We start from the raw sequence: 27,888 nt of genomic DNA on the forward strand, positions 1-27,888 counted from the left end.
CTAATGCAGCTATATTGCTTATACACCGTATTTAATATTTGCATGCGTATCATCACAGGTAGTTGCTAGCTGGAGGGTTGCTGCACCGTGTTCCTCCATGCAGGCAGGCTTATACTAAGCATGTTACAAGCAAGTTCTCATTCACATTCACTAGAAGGTATCAGGGTGGTGCACAGCTGAGAGACTCTCAGCTAAGACAAGCTTGGGAGCCTCACAAGGCAAAAGCGGAGTTGCGTGGAGAGAGCTCAGCAGGGAAGCGTTCATGGTGCTGGCTGTCTCAGTCAGCCTCATGAGACATCCAGCCCCAAGCTGTCAGTAGGTGGAGGAGACTAAGAAAACAAGGTCACATGTTGCCTCCACACTCCAGCAACAGGACCARGGGTACTGTCCTCTGGTCCTGCAGCTGGAAGGAAAGATCAGGCAAGCTTGCTTGAACATCAGCCTTCATAAGGCCTAGAGCACTGAGCGTTAACGGAAGCTTGCTTTTGTGCTACGCCAACCTTAAGCAACTGATATTATTGCTGGTTTCCTGAGCACTGCACTTACCCATAAATTTTAAAGGGAAGGGAGGAACCATGAACATCTGCTTTTAGTTAAGTGACTAAAAATGCTCAGGATTTTGTCTTTATTAACCATATGTGTATGCGCATGTGCTCTGAGGACTGGCACAGGCACACACAAAAAGAAAACAGAGTGGTCAGCCTTACAAAGGTTTAGAAAACACTTCAGATAACAAGCAACTTTGCTGCAACTACAGTGAGGTAAAGAGAAGGAAGGCTACCTTGCTTGGAAAGGAGGAAGAAATAAACTATTTGAGGTGCCCACCATAGAGCTAAGCCCTCTCATCTTCAATTTTATTTACATATATCACTCCCAGTATATTACTTTCCCTATATCTGTAGTTGTGTGGCTATGCCTGTTACTAAGATCATGACCTGATTTAGAGATTTTTTTGTTAAGTAATTCAATCTTGAACAGMTGTGATTTGAATTAATTGGTGAATTTTACATATTTGGCTCCAAACAACCCGCTCTCCAGAAGTGCCACTGAAACAGAAATTTAAAGCATTTTTTCTCTACTCTTTTAATGTTGTAGCTGAATTATGCAGGTGCACAGATGTAGCCTCAGAATTGGCAAGGCTGAAATTTTAGTGAACTTGCTACACTACCTCAGAATCTACATTCCTTTTTAACACTTAAAATACCATTCAGAATAAATATACAAGAAAGATTATTTTTAAAAAACAATCAAGTTTATCAAGGTTGGACGATAATGAAAACAGGCTATGGCATATTGTGTTTTTGACAGAGTTTTCTGCAAGAATTCAGCCAGAACCACACAAATAGCATGGCTGAAAGAGAGAAAAACCAAGTATTTTCTCTAAATACTAGGGATGAAATTCTAACTCTAATTCATAGGTAGTAGTGGCTTTCCTCATATCCATTATTTGAACATGAACAATGCTCTCACACAGAACAATTACACTGGAGTCAATGAAGGTATTCAAGTAAGCAGAGATATTCTTTTTCAAGAGGAGTTTGCAGAATCGTAACTTTACTAGAAAGATGTCTTACTGTTTCCTGGGCAGATCCCATTGCACCAACAGGAATTCTTCCATTGGCTATATTGTAGCAAGTGAAAATACAAAGTAATTGCCTAACATCATCTGTGTATATCGTCGCAAATTTGAGTTCACTAAGTACTGAGAAATGTGTTTCCATAACTGAAAGTATTTCTTAGACACAAAAAATATTGAGAATTTTTAATGTTTAACAATTATAACCATATTAAAATAATTCTGAGCCTATAGTAATCAGATCATGCAAATAATTATCAGATTATGCAAAACTGTATTCACAGGATAAAATCTGTTTTGTTTCATCATACAAATCATCAACAGAAGAGACAGAGGCTTACATTCTTGTCTATATTTAATAATCAGAAAATATAATTAGATGAATGCTAATAAATCAAGTGATTGAGATCAGATGAGATAGTATCATTTTGGGCAAATTTTGGAAGTTTTCCATATTAGACTGAAATAAGGTTTTGAAGATTTATTTTGGGTAGTTTGCCTATTTTTTGAAGTATTATTTTGGGGCAGAACGGAGAATTCAGGATATTATTAATGGGATATACAGCTTTATATTACAGGTAGCTAGTTTAATCTAACTCAGGTCAATTCTGACAACCATTCAATAAGATTTTTGAAATGAGTGGGTGGTTCTCAACTCCTTCTCTTAGGGGACAGGTTCAGTCCAGAAAAGTGGCACAAATCTGCCTGTGAGATTATCTGCACTATTAAAAAGAGTAAGTCCTCCAGTATCTATGATTTTTTAATTCCTTTGCAAACCCTACAAGAGAAATTTTGAAGATGCCCTGTGCTACCACATTTTAACATGCTTTTGTGGGACTCAAGAGAGAGATTAGAAGGTTTCACCTGGAAAAACATCTTGAGAGTGCTATCTAAAGAGGATCTTGATTAATGATGGCTGGCAGCAAATATTTCCCTGAACACACAGTAGTTTTATTAATAGTTGAGGTGAGTAGAAAACAAGTGGATGGTATTTTTTGTGATATTTCTATTCCTATATCTAATACTTGCATGTATCAGCTTTGCCTGACTAGCAATGTTCAATGTCAATAAATTGACATCGAGTCATTTCCAGAAAGGAAGGTTCCAAAAAAAATGCATTTGTACAYGCACCAACCACAGCAACAATATGACTTCTCATACTACTCCTACCTCTAAAGACCAGTGTATGTAAAGTTAAAACTGAGACTGCATTGGTAGAGATGAGAGATGAGTGTATTTTCTGTGCACATTGTGTCTGTTGTATATTACCAAATGTATACTGTATATACAATGCAGATCATTTCTCACACCACTATTGATACAGCACTGATGTATCTGGCTGTCCCAATGAGAACTGAAGTTGTGGGTTGAAGACATACCATGTTCAATGGCCCAGTTGGGAGTAACTTCTCTAGTATTTGAGAACAGCATCCTTAAAAGGGATCTGGGGTATCACTATGCTGCTCACACAGTCACCACTTTAACAGTGAAGTACATAGTATTTCTGATATGCTGTGCATGGATGAATGTAATTGCACTACAACAGGCGTGTATGTAACAAAGGGCAACAGATGATGAATGAGGACTTTCAGAGCATATGAGCAGATGCGCCTCATGCTGAACAGGCTTGGAGATTATTTGGAGTTGTAACTTTGGCAGTTGTTCTCTTTAAAAAAATGTTCATGAAACATCAGAATCCAGTCTCCTGCTATAGTGATGTGTGCCAGCATAGCTCGTCTTTCAGGAGCTGCCTGTGTGAGGTGGACCCAGGGCTACCAGTTCAGCTCCCAAAGAACAGAGCTCTCTCACAGAGGCCACTTATCAAAGAGCTGCCAAAACAAATACAAAATACAAAACTGTATCTCACCTGAAGGTGAAAAGCCTTTGCTTAATTAATAATTCCTTAATATCATCATTAAGCTCATACACTGGGTATGATTTTATCTAAATCTTTTCAGTTGTGCCTACAACAATCTGAATTTCTCATCTGCAAATAAGCATGGCAGAATCCTCAGGAATAATCAGGAAATCTTAATTAAAAATACTAGGAGTCAGACTGGCTCCTGATGAGAGCATGATTCTGTAAATAGCTGCAAGAATATGCCAAACTAATTAAGTTCCAAATCTGTATGAAAAGGGGGCAATTTTCCCTTCTAGATTTGTATTTTTGACTTCTGGAATTGCATATAAACAGTCCCCTACATAAAAAAATCCTTGCATTTGCCCTCAGAACTGGATAATTACAGTACACGCATGACTGAATTGTGGAAAATAGCATACCGACATAGAACATTTATTCCCAGTGAGCGTCAAGAATTTAACTCAGATACATGCAGCCTTTTAATGCACTACCTTTTCTAGAGGAAGGCAACCCATGGTAAAAATCATACTAAACACTATTGATCAGAACTTGTCTGATTAAACAAGTCTTTTTGAATGCATACATAGGATTTATGCAGCCAAAATTTAGAATCAAGTTTTCAGAGACAGTGGTAACAGCTTTGCATTCATTTGTATATGCTTAATTTATATATCCACTTATACAACTTACGGCATAAATCAGTACTTAAGGTTGCAGCTAGTTACATAGGGCCTACCTGGTACGCCTCATACCTGCTGTGCACATTATAAATTTGAACTCACACACTTCCAATCTGAGCACAAATTCAGTACATGCAAATGTTTACATGCATGTGGAAAGGCATATCTGGCCTTGAATTAGAGGCATTTTGAAGCTTCTACATTACAGTGTATTTAAGGCATTTAGTAAATTAATGCCTTGAATACCTAATTGGGTTTAAAGAAAGACATGAGGGAGGATAATCCTATAATTCTTTAGGATACATGCTAAGTGAACTTATGAAAAAATATCGTGCATTATACACAAAAGCCAGTCTGTTTATCTGTGGTTCACAGAAAGAGCTAAGGACACAGGAGGACTTAACCTGAGGTGGAATTATTAGACCTAGTCCACTGATTAGAGCTACAATCTGGATTGAAACTGCTAGGATCTAACTCTCCAAAGTACAAACTTAAATAAACATTTTGAACTCCCATTGATTTTGAAAGCATGGAACTAAAATGGGTGTCAGCTTATGTTCTGGAACTCAATAGCAGGCTGAAAAATGTTTCAGAATAAATGGTTTAAGGGTAATGCAGAGATCTATTATTCAGGTAAGGTAGCTGATTAAAAGTCATAGGGATAAAAGGTAAGTAGGGGATAAGAGATTTGATTTATTTCCAGTATTTGATTATAAATGTGCATTGAAGACCGTAAGTAAAATGAGCAGGCAGGTTAAAAGCAGAATAAAACTATATTTATGTTCAGATCTTTTGTTTTCATTAATGTTTTTTATTAAGAGTATATGTTAGCCAATTTTGTTAAAAGACTGTGTTTCATTTTGTCTCCTACAAACCTGGTTTGAATACATGAAAGATTTAGGCATGCTAAGGAAAAGGTTCCAAACTTTAGCTCTTCAACTATACGCTTTTTTTGCAGCTATGCTCCCTTCTCATCAGTGTGCAGTTTACGATGGTTACTTATTATAGTACTAGTTTCTTACAGGCTCTTCTATATTTCATTTACTGCTTGTTATGAGGAAGAAACTATTCCTAAAAATCTTCATTACTGTTACCAAAATGCTTTTGAACACATCTGCCACATGATAACTGAGAGCCTGTTTACTTTTTAAGAACATTAGTTTATGAGTTATATATAGAGATTAAAGAATGATGAACATATAAGGAGTAACTTAACTGATAATTCTAACATACAGTTAGTGATAATTACTATGCATAAAACTGTGGCGTTATACAAACAGAATCAGTATTTGATTAGGTCATGTGATTGCCTCAAATTAGATGACTTTATCTGCATAAACATATTTCATGTATTTGGACTTGCTGTGGGTAGAGGACAGCAAAGCATTCTTTTTAATCAAGGGTAAGGAAGTTGGATTGCTTCAGATTTTCTCCCAAACCAACAGATAGTTGTACCCCAATCTTTTACTGCATCCCAGTATAGTCACGACCCTCTACCCCATCCCCAATCTCGATTGAAACTTTCAAAGCAGCTAAGTCAATTATGGCACAGTGCCTCCTCCTGTGTCGCACTGGCACAACATTCCTTCTGCTCCATCTTCTACTTCTTTTTTTTCCCTGTATCTGCATTTAGCCATAACATTAGACATGGAGAATACAGAAAAATGAATGCCAGTGAACTTCATATCAGAACGATTCTATGAGTCAGCTGAATGCCCAAAGATTAAAAAGCAGATCTGCAAGCAGAAAGCCCCCCCCCCCAAAAAAAAAAGAAAAAGAAAGAAAGAAAAAGAGAGGAAGACATAGATAGAAAATAGATCTAATAAAGACTAATTGTTAACCAGAAGTGGTATTTTAGAGAGGGAGTAGATAATCCCATTAATTGAAGCTAACAGGTCCACACTAACATCCTATAAATAGGCAGTATTAGTCTTGCTTATTGTTTCCTGAGAGGGATCTTTCCTTCCAGAGGAACACAGTGTATTTCTTGAGTTTTTATTCGTACCAGCAGGGAGGGCTTACAAGAGCATAGGCACACGTTTTAAAAAGGGCATTCATGTTTACAGATTCTTATTCGTTTAACGGAACATGTAGTGTGATTTTCTTTGCTGATACTACAGGAAAAGTAATGTTGCCATGAGACTGAGCATGAACACAGATGCAACATCCATTCCCTTAAAAGGCAAGATGCTAGAAGTATGCTTAAACCTAATATTATATGATTCATTCTGGCATAGAGGGAGAGAATATAGCAAATGCCTTCAAACCCATTTTCATCTAGTGAGTAACATCAAGGCATCCTTTTGATTTTTTTTTTAACTGTGATATCTGCATTGGAATACCTAAATTCATACACCTTCCTAGAAYGCTTTTTTAACTCTGTAAAATTCATAACAATTATTCAGCTAAAACCACCAAGTCATCTTGAACATCTGAAGTCTCCAAATAACAGATAATTAAACTCTACAGACTTGAGGCCTGGGTTGTACTGGGGAGAACTCTGCCGGGGAAGTGTTCAAGATCCACAATTACAGGGCAGTGGCTTCTACCCACTACCATCATAAGAACACTAATAGAATGACAACAGTGAATTATCAACACAGTTTTTATTTCCTTTAAAATTATTTTGAACTGAAAATACATCACAATCATGAGTTAAATGGAACAACAAAATAGCCAAATAAAGCCAAACTAAGGAAGCCACCTGCTGATCAGCAAGAAGTTCAGCAGTGTCCAGAAGCTTCCATGACAAGCAGATTGTAAGCACCAGCAAAGGTGTGCTCAAACCAATTCGATAACTAAGGACACTTAAGAACATTAACGAACAGATATTTTGGGAAAAGACTCCAGGAATGGCAGACCCTAACCCCCTAAACCAGAATCTAATTTGTGACTAAAATGTTCTGGTATCCAAATCCATTTAGCCTCTACACTGTCACTTGGTCTTAAACCATGACACTAGGAAACAAAATCATCAACATCCACTTCAATTATGGTGATTAAATACATATTTCACTTATTAAAATACCATGAAATTGGTAGCATCTTGAGCACATGCCTTTGTCTTGTAAATAAAAATTCATTGCAAAAAATGGCAGAATTGATGAAGAAATATTTCTTTGTCAAACACTGAGCAATTCTGGCAACTATCAAGCTGTTCTGATGCTTTAGGAAGAAATATCTCTGCATCAACAATAGTATTAAATACCTGAGATTTATACTAATCTTTTTCTTTAGCTTTCTTCATCTAGCTCTGTGTATATACTTCCAGTACAAGAGAGACATGCAGCTACTGGAGAGAGTCCAGCGTAGGGCCACAAAGATCATCAGAGGGCTGGAGCACCTGCCCTATGAGGAACRGCWGYGAGAGCTGGGCCTCTTCAGCCTRGGGAAGAGAAGACTGAGGGGGGATCTGATCAATGTGTACAAGTACCTGAAGGGAGGGTGTCAAGGGGACGGGGACAAACTCTTTTCAGTTGTCCCATGTGACAGGACAAGAGGCAATAGGCAGAAATTGAAGCACAGGAAGTTCTGCCTGACTGTGAGGGGGGAAATTCTTCCCTGTGAGGGTGACGAAGCACTGGACCAGGTTGCCCAGAGAGGTTGTGGAGTCTCCTTCTCTTGAGGTATTCAAGTCCCGCCTGGATGCAACCCTGTCTACCACGCTCTAGGTGACCCTGCTGAGGTTGGACTAAATGATCTCCAGAGGTCCCTTCCAACCTTACTGATTCTATGATTCTATGATTCTTGAGGATAACATAGTGCTTTAACTTAGTTTATAACAGTAAAGCATTTATCATTTGTAGAGCACTAAAACATTCTATGCGGTTTTCAGAATAAATAAAGGCTATGAGATGCTAGTTTTACTGAAGTCAACTGCAATTCATTGAGGTTTTAATGTCAGCATTATCTTTTCATTATCAGCCTTTAGAATATCTGGTACAATAGAATTCTGATCTATAAGTAGAACTTATTTGTGCAAATTACTCCAGGAGAAAACAAAAAAGTACTAATGACTTCCAGGATTCTATTCTTGTTCTGTGTTCCATTAGAAACGTCGTTGCATCATTTTCTCTTGCTTGTATTTGCTTTGCAACAGCATCATTCTGCTGGCATAACTGGAGTTACTTTTACTTATGCAAGTATACTTGGAAGCAGAGTCATGAACAAAACCTAGTATTTGCTAACAACAAGCAATGTGTTTTAAACAAAACGCTTTGTCAGGTTCCATAAATGCACAATATATTATGAACTGCACTTCTAAAGACAATATGATTAAATATCTACAATCACAATGTCATAGCCTAGAATTTTATTAGTAGTTGTTATGCTTTAAAATTAAATTATAATGCTGTGCTCCATTTTACAGCTGTTTTTTGCAGGTTATGGTGAGCTATCTGTTATAAAGGGGAAGTATGTGATGGACTAGATATTTGATTGAGAACTGAAGTTGTCTGGCGTTAGAAATACCTTTAATATGATGAAGAACATATAAAGTAATAACTTGGGCTACGAATAGCTTGATTTGGCTTGATCTGATGTGATTCAATTTTCTGATTCTGGTTTATTCTAGTGCTTTATATTTTTGTGGATATTTCCATAATAGGATACTGTTGTGAAATGTAGAAACAACTGTAGCTTAGGGGAATACTGCAAATGCTACATCTGCTTTTAACAGCAATAATTTGCAAAATTCTTTCTGAGAGTAAAAACTATAATCTGTCCATAGAAATTTCACCTTTCTGTAAAGGTGTGCAGTACACTTTAATAAAATGGTATTTTTGTAAGTCATTAAATTGGTTTTTAGGAACCTCACATTCACTTTCAATTGAACAATTATTAAACTATAAAATAAAATTGCATGATTCCTAAAACTGCAATCTGGAGTTTTACAGTCTACTATAAAGCTTTGTATTATTATAATATACTAAAGATGCTTAGACTATTAAACTTTTAAAAAATGAATTGTAAAATAGTTTATCCTTGACCAAATAATTCTGAAATAGTATGCACCCAAACAGTGTATGTGTACCATATTTTACTATAATGGAAAGTGTATTTATATAAAAAAAGCATTATTTAAACTGTCATTCTAATACAGAAAATAAAACATTTTTCTATCTTTCAGTAACAGAAGTTTATTAAACCTGACTTTCAACATATTTCTACCTTTAAAAATTTTAACTAGAGAACAGATCATTAAATATAAGGTCAAATTTTAAGGAGAGCTCTATGTGCCAAAGAGACTGAACATTAACTGATGCACATCTGTGTAGCTGTGATGACAACAGAGCCATGCTGATTTACACTATCTGCAAGTTATCACCTGTATTTTACTCCATAAATTGTAACCGAATTTGCAGTGAGCCCTATGTCCACAGAGGAAATTAAACTAAGGCTGGTAAACGAAAACAATTTTCTTCTGGCTACTAATGCCTGATGTCTCACAGCAACACTAGGTCTACAGGGTATGATACTTGGCTATATCCTCAGACTGTTCCTCTGATGTCAAAAGACAGGCAAAAGGGTCCCTGTACTGAGAAATCAATCAGCTAGATTCATCAGATCTTAACTTTAGCAGGATTTCAACAAGCTTGCAAAGGATCTGTCTTGTGTGGTCCTGTAATCCTTTGAGAAAGACAGTGCAGCACACAAGACAAGCGGAGTCTTATTCCGAGCAGGAGCAGCCTACACTATCATACCATAATACGGATGTATGCATATGTTAATTGCAAACAAGCTTTTCGCTATGCAGGCATCCTGTCAGGAACAGCAATGCAGGAGGACTGCTGATGGTTTTCACACCTAGAAACTCCAAGACAGCGGCCAAGCAGCCAGAGAACCTAGACCCACCCGTCTCTTATTGCAATCTAACTTTCTTCAGTTGTGTCTGGAAGGTGCAAGAAGCATGCATTAAACACAGTCATGGGGAGTCTTGTACTCCTCAGAGCACATTTTCTCAAGACCCACTCTGTCATAGTGATGAAGCAAATGAGGATTAACTTCACTGAAGTCAATGTCAATGGACAAAGCAGTCTCCAGTTTGGTGAAACAGGATTTAGTTCAGTGGTCCCCAAATCAGAAGGGTACGACAAAAGACGAAACTTTAAATTATTCCCTAACTGTCAGATATTAATCTGTAAATGCAAAGCACACACAGACTTCTTTAGATTACACAGAACTGCTGCTGAGACAAATTAAAAAATGTTGCTTTTTTAGAATAAAAACTGCCAATAGGTATTCTGTAAATCACTTGTGTCAGCAGGCTGTCCCCATTATCTCAGCTAACCCTGGAAATAGGGGAGGCAAATTTAAATCTTCTCATATGAAACATCTAATCAACATTCTATTTTTTTGGGGGGTTGTTTTTGTTTTGGGTTTTTTTTACAATTTGTTCTGGTATAGCAATAGATGTTTTACATTCCTGTTAATCTTTTGACCCAGACCGAAACTTTCCGAATAGGTGCAATGTCTAGTGGAAGATACCCAAATAAGAGTTCTCCTGAGGGACGGAGCTGGCAGAGCATTTGAAAGGAGAGCACTTGTTTTCCACAAAATGCAAAATAAACAGAAAGATCACAGGCTAAGTGAAGGGAGCAGGGAAAGAGGGTGTCAGCCATGTGGAATAGCTAATACTGGTGCTATAAAGTTCACTTTATCTTTATTCTAGAGTACTGTTTCAGCAATTGTACTAGTCCTTCATCAACAGAACACCTACATACTGCCTGTGTTTCTGTTCACCCACCACCTAATTACCAATCCATGAAGCTCTACCCCTGCTGTGACTTGATCCTCAGAACATTACATTGAAGCTTTTAACCCTCTCCTAACACCTACGCATTGATTTGTAATAATAATATTTATCACACAGGTAGCTACATTAAGTAATTACAGACAGTATTTCAAACACAGGATTAGCAGACCCAGTGCTGAGGGTCTGTAACACTTAAACCTACAGTAAGCTAAAAGTACAGACATTTTCAATCTGCGAACCATGTTTAAGTCCTTGCCTCTTCAGAGAATCATTAGCTCTATCTCCTGTTTCTGTCCTAAGACTTGCCATAATAGATTTTTCTTAAAATTCTGAAAAAGTCCTTAAATTCCTTAGAGTTCTGAAATTATGTGAATTTGTGGGAATCATAGCTTTCTTCTGAGGAAGGGAAAAAAAAGATTTCTGAAAAGAACATTTGTATTCTAAAGACTCACAAATCATACAAGCAAACAGAAAGAATTCACTTGTCTACRTATCTAAATTTTTCTTTTCCTTCTTGTTCTCCTCAAAACATCTGTGCATTTTAATTCATATCTCATATATTTCTTTTTATTTTTGCTGCTGAGAACACAAAAATATTCACATTCTAGACTTGCCTGCTTTCAGTCCAGAGGGCCATGCATCTCATCTATATCTGTGCCCACTGCCCACACTTCTTCAGAAGCACAGAAACTTTCAATTCCCTCAAAGTTGAATTAAGATTTACTAGATCAAGACACTTATAATACATGTGAAAACAGAAAAGTACAGAACTAGCTATGGAGCTGATACATTTTGATGCCCAAAGCTAGACTGAAATGTCCGTAACTACTGCAATTTCTATCATCTTGAGTTTTGTGTAAAATGTCCTCTAAATTATTATAGCGAACCCCCTAAAAAGCCTGCATTTTTTATTTATCTATAATGATGCTGTAGTAACATTTGGTCAAATCTACTCTAATCTATTCACTCGAATTTTATATTATATAATATTTCAGTTCCCTGCACTAAATGCAGAAATAGTAATTTCCTTGAAGAATACTTTGGGGAGTACACAGTCAAATTCATCTTTTTTGTCCTTTTCAAATAATCCAACATGATGGATCAAGCAGTGGTGGTAGAATGCTACACTGAAACGCTACAACCTTTTTCTGGATTGGAGTGCCAAAAACAGGTTGTGATTGAGAAGGAGAAACAAAATGTCAGTTAAATAGAAAGCATTAAGATAGGGATGACAATTGCTTAATAAAATCTGTCTTCATACAGACGACATTGTTGGTATTCACACCTTTTCTTTCTTTCTTTTTGTACAAAATAGCTTACAAATTATTTTATATCCGTTGTTGATCATCCTTTGCATGGTATTTAGCATCCTTAAAAATATTTGAATTTAGCACTTTATATAAAGCTAATCATTATTTATTCTTTGCCTGTCATTAGCAAATTTTCTTATAGRTTTATAAAAATTTATAAAAGAGTTTGTAAGATGCTTCCTGAAGTTAATCGTCTTCCTGGAAAAGATGGAGCACAGACTTAATTTGGGGATAGAAATAAGAGTATATTATATTACAGAAAGTAATGCATATGCAAACACAAAATAAGCATATATCAGAAATCAACATACCTCTGCACCAAAGTGAAATAAGAAAAGTACTGCAATAATAGGAGAACATAAAAATGCTTGTAACAATGGTAATTTTAAATGAGGAATCACTTCTATATGGTTCATGGAAGCAAAAGTGATATACAAGTTCTTCAACTGGTATTTGAAATAAATGCTGAATTCTGATCAAAAGCCAGTATCATGCATTGTCTTTAAGCACTCATAACCCTTCCAGATTCCCAGGTATGTAGGTATGCGAGAGAACACAGCACAATGATGAAGCCATTAGTTTACTCTTAKCGTATTCGTGCTTTTCATATGACCCCTTTGAACAAGTCAGAAAAAAATGTACCAAAAATTGCCCAGACGGTGACAATTTTGGCAGATTAGTTGATGTCTTATATTTTACACCCTCAAGAGGTTAGTATTTGTTCATTTCTATGGCTATTTATACCCATCAATCATTTCCTGCTCTTTTCTCCCTTACAGTATTTATTTCTATGGCAATTTACACTAATCAATCCCTTCCTGCTCTTTCCTCTTTTACTGTATTTTTCAAATGGACTAACTGCAAGATGTAGCCTTGACCCATCTCAATGATAATTTTCTTCTCTCTGGTCTGTCACTGTCTTTTTGTGCAGAAGCAAATGCTTTTAATTCTACTTTTCACAATATTTTGGCTAATTCCCTTTTTGAAATCTTTCAGCTCAAATGCTAAGTGTATAACAAAGTCCTTCAGAACGTTTTTGGATGCACATGTGCATGTTTTGAAAACACTACAATGGCATACCCTTCACAGAAGGAAAGTCTTGGAATGAACACACTTGTCCAAATGCAATATGAATGCCTCCCGTTCTTTTGTAAAATCTGAATTGAGGTTTATGTCTCACATGCAAAGTCGTGCCACACTGTCCAGCAAGTACAGGACTCTTTTTTTAAAAAGAAGGAGAGGAAGAGAGCTTGGTTTGGTTCATTTTGTAAATTATTTTTTGAAAAATGCAAAATGAAAAATACAAAAGATTTGTTCTTTGCGTTCCAATTCTGACACAGGAAAGCAGCTAGCACCAGCATGTTGTATTTCACAAGAAAAAAACTGCTAGATTCTCATAACTTTGGTGACCTTTCAGTACAGACATCTCTACAGCTTCTACAAACCAGCAGATCATTTATTTAAACCAAGTTGTTTTCCCCAGAGATCTTTACTTCTTGTGTCATTACTGATCAAGTATATCACGGGTACATTTGAAGTTTGACAAACTGATGTGGGATGTGTCTTTAAAATGCCAGAGGATCAGGAGTAAGGTTGAGAGGACAGGGAAAGAATTTAATTCATTTTCAAGACACTCAGACATATATTCAGGGCTGGGGAATATTTGCAAGTCAAACAGAAACCAATGGGATTTGTGATTGCTTGTCATTTCTTCAGTTCATTATTTATCATATGTACTTTGGTAGCATCTGGAGGCCTTATTCTATAAGGGACTGACAAATACTGGAGGCAAACATGATTTCTGCCATAAAACAGCTTTTTAATATAACATGAAGTGAATTAAAAATATCCCATCAAGCTCTTGCTTCAAATACAAGATGTTCCAAGTTCCAGGTTTAAAAGATTAAATAACTTTAAATCTATTTTTTTCTAGTTAAATGACTACCGCATATGGGAATGCTGTGCCTACAACTATCACTCTCTTATCCATACCTTAACTAATAACGAATGTACAGTTATGCAAAAATAGGATCAAAATTAAATAATCTAAACTCACCACCATCTACCACTAAATCCATATACTTTGGGACTGTAGCTGTTATAAGTCATCTGAAATTTGCCAATGTGATATGCAAAGTAAATGGAAAAAAAAATGAATTAAGATGAGAGTGGTGAAAGAAAAATGAAGTGAAATACATTTCTGAGATATATGAACTATCCCTTGAGGTGAATGTGGAAACTCTGATACTGTTTAACCTGTAGAGTACAGAATCAAATGTTTTATAATCAAGTGAAATGTGAATGCTATCTTATAAGAAGACAATGAGTTTGGAAGTTTATGTGAATTGAGGATAAAAGTATCTTCATACCAGATGAAACTTTTAAACCTTGAACTTTGAGACTTTCATTAATATCATATAGCAATTGCTCTTCTGTAAGGATACAGCTGAAAATGGGCCAAACTGATCTACCCCGACTTAATTTGGTATCCTTAAGCCACTGGAAATTTTTATAATAAAAGATGTATTTTTTAATATAGGATTTCTACAACCTTCAGGCCTAGAGACGCTTTCAGTTTACATTTCTTTTTAGCTCAAGCCCTTTCCTGCCTAGATTTTGCAGTTCTCTCCTCCCCACATTTTCCAGGCTTTCTAAGAGCTGCATATACTGTCTTCAGCAAGTGGCTAGCCTCTTTAATAACCAGAATCAGCAACATATTATGAACTGGCTGTCTGAAATGCCAAGGAATACTGCATCCGTCGGCCAAAGACTTGCGTTCAACTCAACAGAATACCTGAACCAGCACAGCTTGTATCTTTGTCCACCTTTTGCACCATGTAGTTTGTAGCATCCCATATTCCCCAACATCTACACCTACTAAGCCTAAATAACAAGTTTAATTGCGCTAACGTAGCAAAGTAACTGGAATAAGGCAGTATGACATGCTAGCTCACATTAAGACTTACTTTTGAATTTGGATTATGCAGGGGATTAATTTCATCTGACCTACACTGGCAGACACGTAGACTGGTCTGGAGAGTGCCATGTTCATACCCAAAACTGTGATAACAAAATAAATCCTATGCTCTGTTTCTGGACCATGGTGCGAATGTAATCTACTCTGAAATATGCATGTTTTTAACCTAAAATATGAGTCTCTGGTATTTTACAATGTATCAAGCTTGTAGCTATAATGGTAGAATAAAAAGAAATTTTAATCAAAGTGGGTATCTATTTATTCAACATATATGTATCTGTGAACAATTTTCTTCTCTCTACTGCAGCAACTACAAGGCTCTCTTACCTGCAAGTTTGCACATGCTGGGGAATCATTGTGTGTGGGTATTTCATTGTTAGTTGTCTCTGAATCCATATTTTTAAGTCTGGAAGCTGTTGTAGTTGTGGCTGTAGTGGTCTGTACGGGTAGGATTGGCTGCCACACATTCACATCAGTGCCATTGCCAAAGGCCTGAATTGCATTTTCTGTAAAAATACATTACAGATGAATTTCAACTTATAAACAAATGGTGGAAAGTAGAAATGATATTTCTTTAAAATCAATGCTAGAGAGTACAGGTAAATGGAATATTGGTCTTCCATGGAAAATGTTTATATATAAAAATACAGTTTTTATTTTGAAAAGTAAATTAATTTTCGACACATCAGAAACATGAACTATGAGGATTCATAATTAATAACAACATCTCTAATCTGAAATGTCATGTTCTGTGCAATGTTCTCAGTCATTCCTGACAGAAGCTATAAAACTTACTGTAATCATATTTGCTACCATCTAAAAGCCTAAAAAATTTACTATTGAGATTTAAAATTTAGGATGAATGTTATGTCCTACTTCAGACAGGTGATGTTACACAGCAAACTACAGAGAGCAGCCAAAATATCAATTTCTACAGCTTGTTGTGTTAAACCAGTATGTCCATAACTACAAAAAGGTTTAACTAAGACAATCTTTTCCTTATAATTTTAAATCAAAATCTGCATAATTAGGTGAGGAAAGCATGTTTCAACTAAAACTTGGGAATATAGAAGTTAAAAACACAGATTCATGGGATTAGAGAGTGTGTTTTCAGCAAGCTTAAATTGGTTGCTGTTTTATAAACATATAGAGAAACAGTTTTTAATCAGGTCTCTGGAGAGTCAACATGGATTTAGGGATTTCTTATTTCAGATTCATTGTATAAGAAATCAAACAATTTCACTAGGGATTAACATGTAGAAGTTATTAATACTACTTCTCATTGGCATTCCTTGCCTCATAAAATAATTTACGGTTAATTCTCATTTGAGAAAGATGCATTTTATTCTAATATTAGTTCTAAGAACTMCAAAATGCACAGAGATGGATTTATAAAAGGAACTACAATTAGATAGCTTGATGGAGACAAAGTGGAAACAAAGGAGTGATATTTTTACTGGTTTTACCTAAAAAAGGCAACATACAAAGCTATATATTCCACACAAAGTATTCATAACTGACTGAATGCCGTTGTAAATTCAACACTGTTTCCATTATTGTAAGAATCACAAAAATATATACAGTCCTTCCACCTTTCTAAACAAAAAAAGGTTTTGTAATTATCCATCTTTAATTATTTCTTCAGTGGTCCAAATTGTCATAATATTTTTTTAATATATTTCGCATATATATCCACAAAATACCATATAACTGTAAAAATATGCTTGAAATATCTAACTGCTCTAATGAAGGGCTCTTTCAATACTCTCTGTTAACTCATTGCTTTATGTTTTTCCTTCCACTTGCCAATTCTTTTTACCTGCTGCAATATAAAGCAGGTGTGAGCAAATCCTTCAAAAATCATTTAAGTATCTTGACTCCCATTCAATTCAGTAGGAATTCTAGAGCATGCAAGCATTTGTAGGGATCAGGCTATAGTGATTAGAATAACTGAAAAATGAACTCATTGTCAGGACATTTGCTTTCGGAGTAATGAAAATAAAATCTTAAGATGGATTTCCAGAATTTGATATGCATCAAACCATACATGCAGAGGCAGTAATTAGAATTACAGTGATGTTYTCAGTAAACTTGTACCTTTGAATAAACAGGAAAAAAGTATAAGCAATGTAATATACAGTCCCAAATTTAGGGTGCAGTGTATTTTATTTGTGCCCTATTAGATCTGAGCCACTTTCACAGTTCTGATATAAGATCCATTTTCTGTAAGCCTATATAGATACACATTTTCAAACATATTTAAATAGAAAAGCCAAGTGCCTCAATACCATATTTAACTTTATTGGGAATAGTCACTAAAACAGACTGGAATTTTTGCTAGTATTTCACATCAACCTTTCAAAAGCAATATTTCAACCTCAGTTTCAACTTAATTTCTGTTGCAAAAAGCTTTTTCTACTAGTGGAATTTCTGGGAAACAGCATACAGAGATGCAAGAAAGGCCAAGATTTCAGGTGTTTATGTGGGACATGGGAGACTCAGGTTCATATTCCAGCTCCACATCATGCACAGTATGAACGTGCTCCTAGGTTTCCTGCTTTCTGAATCCCCTAATCCTCAGGCTATTGCCTAGCCTAGAGTGCAGGTGTCTGTTGTCTGAGTTGTTCCACTTCAAATAAATAACCAAATATTTAAGTTAGATTTTCTACATTTTCTGTAAATACACTGGTGTACTCCTTAGTCTGAAGATGAACAATATTCTAGCAAAAAAAAGCAATAAGAAATTTCCAAAGGTGTCAGTTTTATACTACTGTGGAATTTTTTTTTTTTTTTTTTTTTTTTTTTTTTNTTTTTTTGTCAAAAAAAGAAGGGGTCTTTTAATTCCTCAGACAATAAACAAATGCCATTTTTCCAGGCACTGAAAGGCTGTTAATGACAATTAGAATAAGAAAAAATTGAACTTTTCCCCTTCTTTGTGAGGGAAATAACATTTTATTAAACCAGAAACACCTTTGATTTCTTCATGAATAAGAGGTCTCTCATAGTTAAGAGCACTACAATTTGTCTTGCAGTGACCTCTAAAGTCGTTGATTTGTCTTCATTAAAGTAGCAAAAGAGAGGACAAAGGATCGGTGTGTCTTCAAGGTTTATAAGGAACCTGTAGCATTATAGCAATTAATACATTCACAAATGAATAAAATCTGAAGTAAAACACTATACACAAATGATAGCACTGTTAGGTTTGAAGGAAGTCATGCTATATTTTTAATTGCTCTTTTATAAAACCACAGTCTGAATTGTTTTTTTTAATTAAATGATCTTTATTAATCATTCCAATCTTCCAAAGCTTACTAAATAAAATAGCAATTTGGGTCACTCTCTTTTTGTCCACGTAGCTCACTATGTTTTAACAAAAGTGCTGCTTGCCAAGAAACTATGAGCAGAGRTTTTTAGATCCTGTCCTAAAATGCAGACTTAGCCCTGCATTAGCGGTAACATAAGTATACAGGACTGAATGGGACATTTTTGATCACTGAGTTTATTCTCTATTTTTGCAAAGAGTGAAAATATATGATTCTTCTCATAACCTGATGAAGTCTGAAATTTAAAATAAAAATATTTTTTCCCTTAAAAACTCCTTTCGGAAGTCTCCCTGGCAACTTTACAGTGATGGTTAAAAATATTCCAATTTCAAGTGTAAATACGTGTGGCCAATAATTTCCCTTTTTGATCTTATGCCAACATTGTCTTACAGCTTAAGTAATTCTCTTCTCTCCCTTTGCTTGCCTCTATAGTGTAATTTCAGAGGACAGTCATGCACTCTTTCAACTTTTGCTCTGCTAGGCGAGGGAAGCCAAGCTCTTTTGGTCTCTTCATTTATCTGAAATTAAAACTCTGGTGCACGCTCCGCATCACGCCACAGCTGCTCCAGGCAGACAGGAAATTTGAAAAGAGAACCTGCCAAAATCAACTCCACTAAGCCATTCTGAAATTTATAATAGCCTCTAATTTGAAAGTGAGTTTGACTGAATAAAAAAAATCAGTAAGTTAACACAATCTTGAAAACAGGTACCATCAAGACTCATGTTGAAAACAGGCACTTGAGATTAAATAGCCTAAAAAAACTGAAGGTTGGCCATAAATTACACACACAATGCAATTTATACTTACCTACAGCAAATCCTTCATAAACTACATTTCTCTTTTATATGAAATTCTTAAACGGTACACAAGCCCTTCAGGTACTTCATTTTTTTGGTACAGATGCTCCCTGACTGCTAAGGTCAAAATATGATCTGTGATGTAAACATTTTTCTATATGATACACATTTGTTATTTGGATTTTTTTCCAACAGCTTCTCGTGTTTGAAATCCTAAACATAAACCACAGAATCAAGCATATTTGCTCAAGTTCTTTTACTTACAGCAGAATCACGCTTMTGAAGTGCAGAGATTTCCTTGATGTATCATAACATACTTAAATGGTAAAACAATTTCAGAAGAACACAATAAAATATATTTAAAGACATCTTATAATTTTGTACTCACTAAGGCATGTGTTGTCCTGGAAAAAATTCAGAAATTTCATGCATTCATCTATATCATTACCGCTGTTGCTGCAGTCACACCATGGAGCAACGCTGAGACTACTCGAGTCTATGTAATTTGGTGTCATCACCGTGCCTATGAGCAAACAGTAAAGTACAATACTGTGAGCAATCATTGTAATGAAACAGACTAAGAACACAAGAAACAACAGTTTGAATGTCATATATTCAGAGCTGTAATCACAATACAGATCAATGTTAGGGCTCTAAACTGTGGCCTTAAAAGAGTTCCTGTCTCCCTTTGCCATCTGATCCCCTGTCCTGTACACCCATTCGCTTTCGCTGAAAGAGAAAAAGGGTTTATTTGGACAAGTTTATACTGTAATACCACGTAGAGCTCCATCAGTAGGATGGAGAATCAGAAAATTGTGGCACAGGAGTTGGAAGGACTGGGTAGGGGCAGGAACTTCTTTAAAGTGCTTTGCTGCTAAAGTAATTACATGTGGACTTGCATCCTGACAGTCACACTGAATATTAGCACCCATTTTTCTTCCTTGTTTGTTTTTTTCCCCTCATTTTTCTTCTAGTAGCAAATAAATGGTTGAAATGAAACCTCTAGACCTGAGTTTTCTCTCTGAGTCTGCAGCCAGCCTGAAAGAACAGTTCTGAAATGCATAAACAAGGAGACCGCTAGTCATATTGAGAAGAGTCCTAATACATCTTGAACAGGTTATGGTGATGAATAAAGCAAAAAGATAATCAGTATGCATAAAAAGGTACAGGAGATTTTTTTGCAGGTAACAAATCACTATTATTCTTGCTTTTAGTGCCACTACTTTTTAAGTGTAGCAGTTGTTACCTAAAAATTGTCGGCAACTTACAACAGTAGGATTTTGTAACTCTAACAAATCCTTGAGTAAATACTCTCATATTTACATAACAACTCAAATCTATCAAGAACTGGATGAAACCAAAGAATGTGTTCTATGTCAAAAAAAAAAATACAGAGAGTGCCTACTCTCAGGTAGCTAATACACGATCAGCACTTAATAAAACCAGTAGTCTCAGTGAMGACGTTGCCCTGATAGACCAGTGATTTCAAAGTCCCCTAAGGACTTTATTTTATTTGTCTCATCAAGCAGAAAAAAGTAAACAGAAAGAGGCAGCTATTCCAGGGGTGCATTGAGGACAGCRTTTTCAAGAAACAAGTTGCTCACTTAGTAAACTATAGTTCTAGGACAGGCCATATATCACATCTCCTTGTACCTGACATCGAAGCAGTCATTAGGAAGATGGACTAGATGAAGGATAAATATTAGAGACCCATAGTGTACATTAGAAAAGAAAATTTTGCCCATAGGTCCAGGGTTCAAGAGTCTTTAATACCAGTGGGGAAAGGTCTATCCAACACCAAGCTAAAAGAGAAAACATCAGAAATAACAGAAATCATAGAATGATGTCAAATAGCTTTTCGGTCACCAAGTGCCATGGGGAACTGAACACATCAATACACAAACTTTTTCATACATGAAGTGGGAAACAAAGGAGAACAGACATTAAGGGCTGGCCGGAGAAAGGCTGAAATATATGTCAAGATAAATGTAATACAAATGCAGTCAGTAAAATAATCTTTTGTCTTGTTTTGCAGTACAAATTGCAAAATTTAACAGATAGTTCCAGTAATAATTGCTCAAATTCTACATGAGATCAGCGCGTGGGTAAACAGCACAGTTGAAAATTTATTAAATGGAGGTGAAGAATTTAGTAAAATAGACAAATATCACTTGCACCACTAATGAATACTTGAAAGTAAATAAATAAGAATGTTCTTAAATTAAAATAAAACAAATGAAAATAAATAGCCATTATTTGTTTGATCATTCAGCACATTTTTTCAACTTATGTGATACTCATGACTTGAAAAGAAGTGAGGCAAAATGAAAAGATTTTGCAAATGGAAAAAAAATTCAAAAAAATGCTAAGTAGCAAATACTTAGTGAAGGTTTAAGAAAATATAAAAGTATTAAGGAAGCTAAAAAAGTTACTAAGGTAAGATTTTCTCATCTCAAAGAGGTAATGAGGTCATTAAAATGGGTCTAGACAGAAACAGAAACCAAGCTACGATTAGGGCTGATAGACACGAGAAAGACAGGACAAGGAATGTGTACATACAGCACACAAACTGTACATCCAGCTAAAACACAGTGGCTAAAAGAGCAGCCAGTAGAAAATCAGTCTGTCATTTAAACCTGGGGGCAGATGTGAACCCAAGCAGATTATAAGCTTGATTTCCTGGGGTAGATTTTCTTTTTTTTTTTTTTTTTTTTTNTTTTTTTTTTTTTTTTTTTTTGCCTTCAAAGAGTGTGTGTGTGCGTGTGTGTGTGTGCGCACATGCGTGTGAGCACATGTGTGTGTCTGTGTATGTGTTTGGCTGTTTCCCTGCTAGCTGGCATCTTGGAAATTCGGCTAAAGGATACTAACAAATCAGAGAAACCATAGTGGGTGGTAGTAGAATGGGTGATACTAGGCTTACTATGTTCCCTATATCAAATAGTTACCCAGTGGTCTCAATAGCAGGCAGTCAGGTCTCTGTATGTTAGTTAAAAGCAGAATTGACCTGAAGACACTCAAGAGGTAGCTCAGGCCAGGATCAGTTAAGAATGAGGAGATGGGTGGTGGGTCCAGGAAGGAGGGCATGTGAGCGACGTTCCTTTGACCCTCATGTGACACTGAAGAAATAAAATCCAATGACAGAATTGGCGGAAGACCAGCAAAGGCTGCCAAATGCAGCAAGCATCAAGACCTGAATAACAAGAAAGTCAAAAGAGCAGACAGGCCCTTTCGCAGGTTGGAGGCAGAAAACAGCTCAGCAAGTAAGGATTATCATAGAAATCATTGGACCTAGTCTTAAACATTGGATACAGGATTGGGAAGTATGCACCCTGTTCTGCAATTCCACAAATTCTTGTGAAATTCCACAGAATTCCAAGGAAATTAGATAGATTTTGCTGAAACCTTGAAAATTTGTCAGTAAATGAATGTTAAAGTATATTTTTAAGTCATCAGCTTCAGCAAATTTATGTGGGAGTGCAGACAGGTCTAGATGGCTTAACTAGGCTGCAACTACTGCACAGGGTCTCAAACATGGGTATCTCCTGTTTTATTTTACATTTCATAACCTTCATCTCTTCCCTTTATAGCATTTAAAAAATATTAATTGATCTTTAGAACAAGGAGCCAAAAGTAATACACTAAGTTTTTCAAAATTCCTGTAAAATAAACATATCTCTAAAATTATGTATCTAATACCCTGATGCAAACCTTAAAACACACTATATAGTCTGTTCTCCATTTAACTGGTATAGCATCTCACCTATTAAAACTGTGCCCGACTCTATTCACACTTATGTCATTTATTTCAAGAGTCCACTAAGTTCACTGAAGTTAACTCTGATTTACATCACTGTATTTGATAACAGAATCACATCCTTCCATGGAGAAATTTCATTTTCCTGAATAAACTCTATGGAGGTACAATTTTGTCACCTTTAATGAAAAGATTGAATGAAAAAAATATTTTATCGTAATGAACCGTATTTTATCATAATTAAAACACCTGGAGATTCTGGAGCTCCTATGTATGAATGAAACTGTAACAGCTTGTTACCTCAAGTCTGTCAATCTCTTCTGTCTACATTTTCTATATATTAAGCAGCCAGTAGAAAGATTATACCTCTGATTTCGATCTCAGATAGCCTTTTACAAATTTGATGGGTCTTCATATAATTTTCTCCAGTTTTATATCAGCCTGATATCAGAAGCAGGAGTTTACTACTTCAGAACATGCAAGTTTTGCTTTGGTACTTTTGTTAGCTTATCAAATTTCTCCCAAGAGGTAAAAACTCTTGTAACATTAGTCAGTTCCCATCTCCCATGTGGCTTGTGTCTAGGGACTGATAGGAAAGAAGAAAACTATTTTTCCCTTTGAAAATCAGATCGCCTTTTGATTTCACTTCCTCTGAGATCCATTCCATGTCTCTGATATCTGAAAGCATTTTGCAGTATAGTCATCCACAGGAACAAAAAAATACCTGAGTATGTGAACTAGTTCATCCCTAACATTAATTTAAAAAAATGTATTCAACAAAATCCTCAGTAAAATTCACTAGATCCAGCAAGAACTTGTTGGCAGCTCTTTAGCAGAAGTATCTACTAGTACCAGTTACTCTTTGCCAGCAACTAGAGCTTTTATTCTTACTGCCTCGATCAGATTTCCATATTATTCAATTCTTTGAGAATCAAATGACATTGTCATAACTGTTCATATGGCATACCCTCTGCATGTTGTTTTGATCTGTTAAAATTTCAGAACTATGCCCTTTGAAACCGTTGTGCCTTATCTTGCCATGTGCTCCATGGACTTAGCTCACTTTTAGATATTACAGTACTAAAAATGATAGTAATAAGTCAGTGAATATGGCTTTCAGTCATTTTTCAGCAAAAACAACCTATTTTAGAAATATTTTATTTYGGATGTTATCTCAAAAGAGATTTTTTTTAACAGCAGGATCTGCTTCAGGGGCTCAGSTGGGACCTTTACACCCAACAGAAAGGGCTATTACTGCATTGCAGCAGGTGCAGGCTGTAAGCTTWAAAACATCCTATCTGGTGGCCTTTTTAAAAATTTGTTTGAGAGTTTTGACATTCACTTATTCTTTATTGCCCAGCTATGATATTTCTACAGCTAGTTCACCTTTCTGAGATGATCTGTTTCATTCAGGAATCAAATACTGTGTATGGCATATGGAATCTGACTTGCTTATAAGCATCCTTGTACCAGTTTACAGTCAGGCAGGTGACAGCAAGCAAAATGAAATATATTGGAGAGAGAGAGGATTTCAGAAGATAAATTTGGACTCAGTTAACCTCCATTGATAAGCATGTCAGAAAACACTTAGAAGGGACGGAAGGAGATCATGGAAAGCATAGCAGTTGGAAGTGAAAAAGAACTAAGTTGTTTTACTGTCACATTCCTCAAATGTCCTGCAAACTTTTCCTGAAGACCTCACAGGGCATTTTACTCAACCTTGAGATGACAGCTGCAAAAACAAGCTCTAGTTTCTTCTATTCTTTTAAACTTCTTATTTCTGAGTCTTGTCCAAATTCACCTTGTAACCTTAGTAAGGCTTGTTTTTTGTAAGCTTAACCTGTATTTGCTCCTCCACATTCAAGCACCTTTCTCTTCCTGTCCTCTACCCTTAATTTGCTTGCAATATACAAATTTACTCCAGGAATCTATGTAAGGTAAAACAAGGCCCATGCATTTAGACCCACATAGTTGGAGAATTTTGCCAAGAATCATATTGTACACCAACAGTATTGCCTTTCGCTGATTTTATTTCATGTGGGCCTTCAAAATATTGTTTGGATGTTTTTGTAGACCAATCAAGCCCCCATCATTCCCTGTGTTCTTACCAATAAGCCCCGAGTAAGCGAGGAGGCAGTCAGCATAGTTCTCCTTCAGACAGCTACTGACAGACCGTGACTCAGGCTGGCAGTTTGTGAAAAAATCTGCAAGGCGAGATCTGCAACATGGTAAGAAAAAATGCATATCTTTAAAAATCAAGCCTGCAGGCATTCTTACCTTTTACATTCATTTTTTCTTTGTACAGTGCTTAATATTCTTTACCTTAAATATATATTGGAAACTTTTCAATTGATGAGAGTCTCTTTTCAAGACCCATCTGTCCTTCCAGAATCCATTTCTGCAGTCAGAAATAAAAAGTGCTAGGAAAAAGGACAGCAAAAAGGGACAGAACAGGGAAATGCATGTCCTTTACTAAAAAGAAATGTTCTGTATTTTCATGCCAAGAAAAGACAAAGAGAGAATTTATCATAAGAGTGGTCATTTTGCCTGGATCTGAACTCTGGAATCTGTAACTCTATATGAACAGAACACAGCGTCTGCTGTTTTACTGATTACACAAAACTGCATGTTTGTGCTCACAAAGTCCCCTTACTACATTACTTGAGTGTGCTTTAGTACTGCCCTGCGTATCCAGGGAATGGGATTACCCTTGCTTTGTATTAGCCTGCAGAACAAGCTGGCTGACCTGGAGTAGCAGGCAGATCGAGACGGCACGACCTACAGAGCTCCCTGGAGGAAGTGTATTGAGACCTACTTGCTCTTGTAAAATGTCCATCCACCAGAAATCTACAGTATTGTGCCTAGGGCTCATAAGAAGGGAATGAGCTCTACGCCCAGTTCTGCTAGTGAACGGTCATACGATCTTCACTTACCTCTGTCACCTAACCTTCGAAGCGGGGTGGGTCACTACTTACCTATAACTAAGACTGAAACTTCATCACAATTAGCAGATTATTACTACTTCGGAAATCAAAGAAAAGGACTAGCAGCCAGGAACTCTTCACTTCCACTTTAAAGCCCATATAACAGTACCATTCAAATCTACTGTAAAATTTGAGAGGCTTCACTGAGCTGCATCAAGGTCCCACATCATATAGCCAACCTTCCCATCCATCTTGGCCTGATCACATCAGCTGTGCTAGGGCTTTCACTTAGACTTGTATGCTTCTCGGACCAATGACTTTTATTTACTTAAAAAATGTAATTAACACCTTTGATTCCATGAACAAAATTATTTAGCCTCCCTAGTTCAATCTTTTCCTCTGTGAAACAGGAATGAAAATGTTCTCTTGAAGAAAACTGCTCACAGTGATGTTTCAGGACAAGGCATTTAATCTTTGCAAAGCCCTTTCAAAATCAGAATAATATCATCTATGCTTTTCCAGCACCAATCTAGCATTATGTAGATTTGCAGTATAAATACTTTTTTTTTTTGCAATGAAAAAACAGAAGTTAGTAGATGCAAGTGATTTGCACAGATTTAATTTATTTGTTGACATGCTCTAGAGACTAATTATTTTTGTTTGCCTTATTGTTTTACCTATCTCAGATGGGGAGTTGATATACACCATTAATTGGCTTGAAAGTACTGATAGGCAAACTTCAAAAAGTTCAAAGACTTAGTTTCAAAAAGCATCTTATAAATAGACTATATTCAAATTGTCTCTGAATTTATTCAAGCTCATAACTCTTTTTAGTTCCATCCCTCTCTAACTCTACTGATTGCCACCAGCAAAAGTCAGTTGCCACAGTTAACTGCAAGTATTTCACTATTTCTCTTCCCTTATCTAACCATTTAACTCTGAGGTGGATAGCTCTACATACTAATTGCTTTTAATAGCTTTAGAAAGTCAAGCTCTCTACAGATTTTTCSAGACACCCTATATGTACTCATTATATTAATTTCTTCTCTTGGTCAATAACTAAGTTGCTGGGACCTAGCCTTCTGAGCAACTGGGAAAACAGACTGTGGAGAGTTTCTAAGGACTTTAAAAATGCTACAAATACCTAGATGAAGCCTGTTTTAGGATAGAAGAGAGCATATTAAATTTATCTTGTCAGAATCACTTGCCATGGTAGCAAGAGTGAGACTGCTCTCATGAAGTACTTTTGTGTTTCTAAAACACAGTGGTTCTTCAGATTTGAATTTCATTATTTATATAAATTTGCAAATACCCCAGATACTTTTGGAGGTGAAATAATATAATTAATATCTTGAAAATCCTGAAAACATTTTTGGCTATCATTTTTTTATTCTCAGTTGTCCAGTTCTCTGTTAGATTACTAGGTGCACTGGTTCATGTAATATACTCCTTTTTTCTCAGTTTTTTAAGGACTGATAATCATGGATTAACATCAGTCATTTACTACTCAGTCTGCCTAAAGAATTTATTTGCTGTAGTAAACCCTTAAGGAGGCTAAGAATTTCTCTGATGACCCCTTTTGCATACCACTTGATTTCTACGTTAATTTCTGAAGAATTTTTGCAGACATAAAAGTTAATGAACTGACAATGTTGCACATWTAAGTTTTCATAAACCAAATATAGTTCAGACAGTTGTGGTCCAAACATTACTAGACACCTTTATATACTCCCTATCTCTAATGAGTCATCCAAAATTCATACTACCAAAGTTCTTGCTCTCTCCTGAGCTTTTAACTACACCTAATATTTGTGTGGATTAATTTCCACCAGAGATACAGTAAAGACCAAAAAATAAAATGGAGGCAGACCTCCATCCTTCATAAATAACTCCATCAATTCCAGTGAAGGTCTGCTGATTAATGTTCACTG

The 27,888-nt window shown here is 36.0% G+C and overlaps 1 protein-coding gene across 2 annotated transcripts in view; it reads right to left on the reverse strand.

The window, feature by feature from the left end:
* GFRA1 (GDNF family receptor alpha 1) overlaps positions 1–27,888 on the reverse strand; it is a 138,977-nt gene that overhangs the window by 10,620 nt on the left and 100,469 nt on the right. For both annotated transcript variants that reach the window (XM_085319087.1, XM_085319086.1), the window contains exons 5-7: positions 25,142–25,251; positions 19,668–19,802; positions 15,486–15,664 (exon numbers count right to left, since the gene is read on the reverse strand). In XM_085319087.1, the coding sequence (XP_085175213.1) occupies positions 15,486–15,664; positions 19,668–19,802; positions 25,142–25,251 (424 nt within the window). The remainder of the gene's footprint in view (positions 1–15,485; positions 15,665–19,667; positions 19,803–25,141; positions 25,252–27,888) is intronic.

Source organism: Rhea americana, unplaced genomic scaffold (genome assembly GCF_003343005.1).
Source record: "Rhea americana isolate MKP2758 unplaced genomic scaffold, rheAme1 scaffold_57, whole genome shotgun sequence".
NCBI lineage: Eukaryota > Metazoa > Chordata > Aves > Rheiformes > Rheidae > Rhea > Rhea americana.